This window comes from Prosopis cineraria, unplaced genomic scaffold (genome assembly GCF_029017545.1).
Source record: "Prosopis cineraria cultivar Desert tree isolate PC_DT_omini unplaced genomic scaffold, ASM2901754v1 PC5, whole genome shotgun sequence".
NCBI lineage: Eukaryota > Viridiplantae > Streptophyta > Magnoliopsida > Fabales > Fabaceae > Prosopis > Prosopis cineraria.
In genome coordinates this window covers 39378855-39385502 of record NW_026555336.1, presented here as the reverse complement: position 1 = coordinate 39385502, position 6648 = coordinate 39378855, and the positions used below count along the sequence as shown (strand labels likewise).

General features: G+C 39.8%; 2 protein-coding genes across 2 annotated transcripts in view; one reads left to right on the top strand and one right to left on the bottom strand.

Moving 5' to 3' along the window:
* On the top strand, positions 1 to 4016 carry LOC129312153 (auxin efflux carrier component 3-like). Its single transcript, XM_054954767.1, has 6 exons — positions 1 to 1573; positions 1674 to 1974; positions 2152 to 2237; positions 2749 to 2906; positions 3012 to 3088; positions 3324 to 4016. The coding sequence occupies exons 1-6, from the start codon at positions 304 to 306 to the stop codon at positions 3388 to 3390; spliced, it is 1959 nt and encodes a 652-aa protein (XP_054810742.1). The 5' UTR covers positions 1 to 303; the 3' UTR covers positions 3391 to 4016.
* The window catches only part of LOC129312155 (NEP1-interacting protein 1-like), a 70340-nt gene continuing 66396 nt past the window's right edge, over positions 2705 to 6648 (bottom strand). Inside the window, exon 6 of the transcript XR_008593457.1 lies at positions 2705 to 2714. The gene's annotated coding sequence lies outside the window, so the exon portion shown is untranslated. The remainder of the gene's footprint in view (positions 2715 to 6648) is intronic.

Genomic DNA, 6648 nt, shown 5'->3' with positions numbered 1-6648 from the left:
CCCCCTCTCCCCCTCTCCCCCAGACAACAAGCACTCTCTGTTTCTGACACTTCTTTCTCAAAAGCTTCGCCAGCAGCAGAATCAGCTGCACACTTAGCAGTGGACTAGCCAAAATTTTGCAGAGACATAAATCCCTTCCTCTAGTTAGTTATCTAACGGTTTTATTTCTTCGTTCCCCATTTTACCCTTTCTTCTCTTCTCACATGACATTTCACCTTCGTCCTCAGTTTCGAAGCCAGGCAAAGCCTTAATTGCTCACCGACTCACACTCAGATCTTATTCTCTTTATAGTTGCTAGGAAAAATGATTACATGGAAGGATTTCTACACCGTTATGTCGGCGGTGGTTCCTCTGTACGTGGCGATGATCTTAGCGTATGGCTCCGTTCGGTGGTGGAAGATATTCTCACCGGACCAGTGCTCCGGCATAAACCGCTTCGTCGCCATCTTCGCCGTTCCTCTCCTTTCCTTCCACTTTATATCCACCAACAATCCTTACGCCATGAACTTACGCTTCATCGCCGCCGACACCCTCCAGAAGATCATCATGCTCTTTGCCCTTGGAATATGGACCAACTTCACCAGGAACGGAAGCCTCGAATGGATGATCACCATTTTCTCTCTCTCGACATTGCCCAACACTCTTGTCATGGGAATTCCTCTGCTGATAGCGATGTACGGCGGTAGTCAATATGACTCAGGTAGTCTCATGGTTCAGATAGTAGTGTTGCAGTGCATTATTTGGTACACACTGTTACTGTTTCTCTTCGAGTACCGTGGAGCCAAGTTGCTGATCATGGAGCAGTTCCCGGAGACGGCAGCGTCAATTGTGTCGTTTAAGGTTGACTCCGACGTCGTCTCACTCGACGGCCGGGACTTTCTGGAGACGGACGCGGAGGTTGGGGACGATGGGAAGCTCCACGTGACGGTGAGGAAGTCCAACGCCTCGAGGCGATCGTTTGCGATGACTCCCCGACCGTCAAACCTCACCGGTGCCGAGATTTACAGCCTGAGCTCTTCGCGGAATCCAACACCTCGGGGTTCGAATTTCAACCACGCAGATTTCTACTCCATGATGGGGTTCCCGAGGCATTCGAACTTCGGCCCTGCGGACTTGTACTCTGTTCAGTCATCGCGGGGCCCGACGCCTAGACCATCCAATTTCGAAGAGAACTGTGCTCCTCCTCCAATGGCTCAGGCCATGAGTTCTCCGAGATTCGGATTCTACCCTGCACAGACGGCGCCGGCGCCGTATCCAGCTCCGAATCCACAATTCTCATCAACCTTGGGAAAGAGTGTGAAGAACCAAAACCAGCAACCACATCCTCAGCAGCATTCCCAGCAGTCTCAAGTGCAAACTCAGACTCAAGGGAAAGCTAGCCATGATGCTAAGGAACTCCACATGTTCGTGTGGAGCTCAAGCGCATCGCCGGTTTCAGAAGGCGGCGGCCTCCACGTGTTTGGCAGTACCGACTTCGCTGGGTCAGAGCAATCTGGACGGTCCGATCAGGGTGCGAAAGAGATCCGGATGATTGTAGCTGATGACCACCCCCCAAATGGGGAAACCAGTAAAGGTATTTCACACATGTAATCTTGGTAAAAAAGAAAGAAAGATTCAGTTAAAGTTAGAATGATGAGATTCACTAATTCTGTATTTACTGGCAAAAAATGAAGCTATGCCGGAGCCGGAGCTTGGCGGCGATGAGTTCAGGTTTCCGGCGAAAGAAGTACCGACAGATCAGGAAGAGAGAGACCAAAAAGAGGGACTCGCTGGGCTGAACAAGCTGGGCTCGAGTTCTACGGCAGAGCTCCACCCGAAAGCTGCTGGAAATGCGGACTCCGGTGTCGGGAAACAAATGCCTCCGGCGAGTGTGATGACCCGTCTGATACTGATAATGGTGTGGAGGAAGCTCATCCGTAATCCCAACACATACTCAAGCCTCATTGGATTAGTTTGGTCCCTCATTGCCTTCAGGTAAATTAATTTTTGAAAACTGAATTAATAATAATCTCTCAAATGATGTAATCATAGTCCATCAAATGTTCCTTGAAAAGCGTAACGCAAAAATTCAACAACCTAAAAGTGAAATAGATAAATAGAGTAACACTAATTATGAAGATGGTTACGAATGATGATTTGATGAAAATGTAGGTGGAATGTGCATATGCCGAAAATAATAGAGAAATCAATCTCCATCTTATCAGATGCCGGGCTCGGAATGGCCATGTTCAGCTTAGGTGAGTGGTCGCCACTACATTTCCAAATTACTACCCTGCTCAACTATTTTGTTCTCTTATATATTCATGAATCGATTCATTAACTTCCTCTTCCATGTACTAGCCACATTTTTTCGGTGCCTTCCAGCCCTCATGCCCATCTCTGTTTTTATTATAAATCAAGAAAGCACAACGTTGTAGCAAGCAATTTCAATCTTCAATGATTTTGAAAAAAATTACCGTGCCATAATTTTACTATATGTTCTCTTTTGAGAAAAATCCGTGAATAACATGAACCAGAAGATTTGAATGTTGATCTGGTTTTACCTGACCACAATGGGGATTGGATAACCGCCTCAAGACGTTACCGACACGTGGGGTCTGATCTTAAACTTCGTCGCTTTGTGGTCCAAAAACAGCGGGCTTTTGAGGGTGATGGTTAATTTATTTTATTTTTCAACAAAAGAAAAATCACATTAAAAAATTCAGTTTGAATATGAATTTATGATTGCTAATTAAAAATGATTGGTAGGTCTGTTTATGGCACTTCAACCTAAGATCATCGCATGTGGGAACTCGGCTGCGACATTTGCCATGGCCGTTCGGTTCCTCACTGGCCCCGCCGTCATGGCCGCGGCTTCCATCGCGGTCGGCCTCCGTGGCACCCTCTTACACATAGCTATTGTTCAGGTAACTAATTCTTTGTCTTGTTTACTTCGTGATGCATCAAATCAAAATCGTATCAGAACTCAAGGGATATAGTTAACTTGTGGAAATGTAATCGTTGGAAACCAGGCTGCACTTCCACAAGGAATTGTCCCGTTTGTATTTGCCAAGGAGTACAATGTTCACCCCGCCATTCTTAGCACAGCGTAAGCTACTCGATCTCCTTATTTTTCTCTTGCTGCGAAAAATTCAAGATACGGGTGAATGAAACTTTGTTAGACATATTACGAAACTAATAGTAATTATAACATCAATATATGAAAATATCAAATAAATATTTTTGTACAGTTTATTAGCACATCGCCCAATTTTCATCTGGGAGAGTGCTATATATATACATACACATTCCCTCTTTCTTATATATCTGGCTTTTACTTGCAGGGTTATATTTGGGATGTTGATAGCACTGCCAATAACTCTAGTCTACTACATACTCCTTGGTCTGTGAGCCGACAAAACAAGGACAAAGTGAATGGCAATTTAAAATATTTGTTAAATTTTGGAGTTAGAACGGATGCTTGCATCATTGATGCCACTAGCTAGTGCAAAATATTCTATTACTAACAGGGAGGAGGATTTTCCGGGTGGAGAGGAGAGGAAATTGCTATTAAAAAAGTGGCCATATTCTTAAAACAGGGGAGATGATTTCAATTCTCAACAATTTTTGGGGGATTTAAGGAAAAGTTTGACTGGTTGGTCCAAATCCTCATGATTTGTGTGCCCTTCCAAAGTGATGTGATTTTTCAGAGACCTCAGGGGAAGGAACTGGAGGAACTAGCTCACAATATGGGAGACAACAAGAGAGGAAAACAGGGGAAAGCTATTATTAGCAGAGTCAAAGATTTCTATAAGCAGTTCCATCTCTATTTGCATTGTAAATTTTATATTTAAAAAAAATGTTACAAGGAGAGTTTGGTTTGGGTCTTCAAGTGACAAAGGTGATTTTAATAATTAGGTGGAAGAAATGAACATTAGAATAGAAGGAGAAGAGTTGCTTTTCTTTATTTCACCTTTTGTTTGGTTTATCTTCCATGTTTTCTTTAAAAATGGAATGCGTTTGCCTTTGATTGTTCACTGTTCGTCCAATTATTTGCTTTTGTCGTCTTCCCCTTCCCATCAAAGCCACTCGAGATTTATTCAAAGGGATTCATTTCAGCTAATAAAAGGAAGATAATGTCTTTCATGCGTCACCTTATATTCAATTATTGTACAAAAATATTTGAACAATAAAACTATCAAACTCTAATCTGATTGAAAAATAATCAAAGGAGAGAGAAAGAAGAGGTTGCCAGATCAATTATGCATTCAACTTTGTTTTACAGAAAAGTTGGGGAAGGATTTTTTTCATTGGGACAAAGACCTGTCACATGATTGTCCTTCTCTAAAATTTTCTGATCAAAGGAGAAGCGAAGAGTGAGAGAAGGAAAGAAAGGGAGAGATGGTGTTTTAAGGCACACACGGTTCCTTCAAGTGAGTGGGGGGTATTGTACTTTTCCTTTTGAGGCCACCTTTTGATGTGAAGTTGAGAGAAAGATAAGATAGGCACGAGGGAGTCAAAAAAGGGCATAAACCCCCCTCTCATGTGCTTTTTTAGGCCACAGTTGATGCGCCCACAACCCTAACCAGGCCATCCCCTTTGTCAAAGAACCGTCAAGTTCATGAGCCCCTTCTCTTAACCAAGAAAATGATGGCTCCTCCATGTTCCATTCAATTAACCTTGGTCTTCTAAAACAAGGTGTGGTTCAGCTCCTCGGTTAGGCTCATCCGGTCACAATAACAAGGGCATTCCAACCCAAACAAGAAGAGGTATAGGAATCTATTTGGTGTCATCCGAAAACAGAGCCTGCCTTAAAGGAGATTGTGATGTTGCTGGCGATTAGGACGATCAGATAAGAAACCGCCGGTAAAAGAACCAACATTAATAGGGTGTTGTTGACCAAGGAATAATTACAACAGAGGGGAACCAACAATAATTATGGAATTTTTTTTTAAACAAAAGAATAATTATGGAATTAAAGAACAAGAAATTTGTGCCTTTTCATTTGCTTTTCTTAAGTAACTACATGTCTTGCAAATCTTTCAACAACCCAACAGGGACTTCCTGTTCGAAGTCGCTATATTCCAGTTTTCTCAGTCTTCCTTTCTCCTATCTTACTGTTTTATTTAGTTGAATTAATACCGGGTAACTAATTAATACCAAAGTGCAGTAGCTTGAAGAAGGGAAGACATACAATAGTGAATAAACTTGATTGTTGGAGAAAGATGACATGACAGGGGAGGATTTGATGAATGAGAAAAGGGCACACTGGGTTACGTAAATTCGTAATTTGACGAATCCTAAGACTTGAGAAGAGCAACATTGTAGCATTGACAGGGAACACAGGCACGGCAACTTGTTGCATTGTGATTATATTACACGATTCCCCTATAATTAAATTGATACCCCCTTTCCACTTTCTCCCTTCCCCTTCCCAACAAGATTCAGTTCTTTGTAATGCCATGCCATGAGCCGCTCCTGCATCAGGAAAATCTCATTAAAGATGGTACATAAAAAAAAAAAAATTATTCAGGAAAGTAATAGGATGGCTTAATGAAATTTGTGAGTTTATTGTGGGAGGGCTGGAAGCAGACAGAAGGGGAGCAAGTGTGAGGTAAGAGAGGGTTGGAGGGCGATTGCATTTGCATTGGGAGTCTGTGGAGAGTCAAAACGGGGTTACAAGGCAAATGAAGACAAAGGAGGTGTCATATTTAAAATAATAGAAAAGAAAAGAAAACAGACAGAGGCCGCTAAATCACGCAACGACCAACATGCACGCATCATTGGCACCGAAAGCGACGTTGGTAACTTGGTGTCACAACACAGCCCGCCCTCGCGGCCATTTCCCTGATTGATTCTCTTCTCAGCCTCGCCCCATGCAATTTTTTTCATTGTTTTCTTTTTATTAAAAAATGTAAAATATTTTTAATTAAATTTTAGTATTAATAAAATAATTAATTATCTTTACTTTTATATAAATATAAAATAATTTATTTATTATGATTACTTTTAAAAAAATATTAATTATACTTTAAAATATTAAAAATGCCTCTTATTCTTTAACATCTAATCCTTCAAAAATGCTTTATATTTTTGAAAAAAGAGTAATATATTTTATTTATTTTATTATAATTAAGAAGATATAATTAAATCATTATAATAATAATGAATTAACTTTCAAAATTCACTCCTACACAAAAACATGAATTAAAAAAATCATAGGAAGTTTTAAATAGGGATGATGATTTAAAAAATAATAACTAATACCCTTCATTTTTATGTAAAGTAATTGATATATAGGACCATCAGATAATACATTTATTATTTTTAATTTAAAACACAATAAGTATTCATATAATTTATTCATAATATTTTTTTTCAATATTCTGAATACTTTAATCGAAATATATTCTTAGTTTATTAAACTCATAAAAGCTTTGTTTTATTTTAGTGAAAACACAAGCAAGATAGTTGGAATTTAAATCTAATGTTACTGTGCGGGTGTTAGTCTCATGCTTAAATGTTATGAATATAATCCATATGACCACAACATAAGTTATTATTAATTAATTTACATTTAAAAAAATTAATGAGAATTTTAATGTTTTTTCAAAAAATTTCCCATCTTCTCAATCATATCTTTGAATTAAATAAATATAACATTAGACT

Coding starts and splice junctions, on each gene's coding strand:
- LOC129312153 (XM_054954767.1), top strand. CDS start 304: ATGATTACATGGAAGGATTTCTACACCGTTATGTCGGCGGTGGTTCCT. Junction 1,574..1,673: donor AAATGGGGAAACCAGTAAAG/GTATTTCACACA, acceptor CAAAAAATGAAG/CTATGCCGGAGCCGGAGCTT. Junction 3,089..3,323: donor CCCGCCATTCTTAGCACAGC/GTAAGCTACTCG, acceptor TTTTACTTGCAG/GGTTATATTTGGGATGTTGA.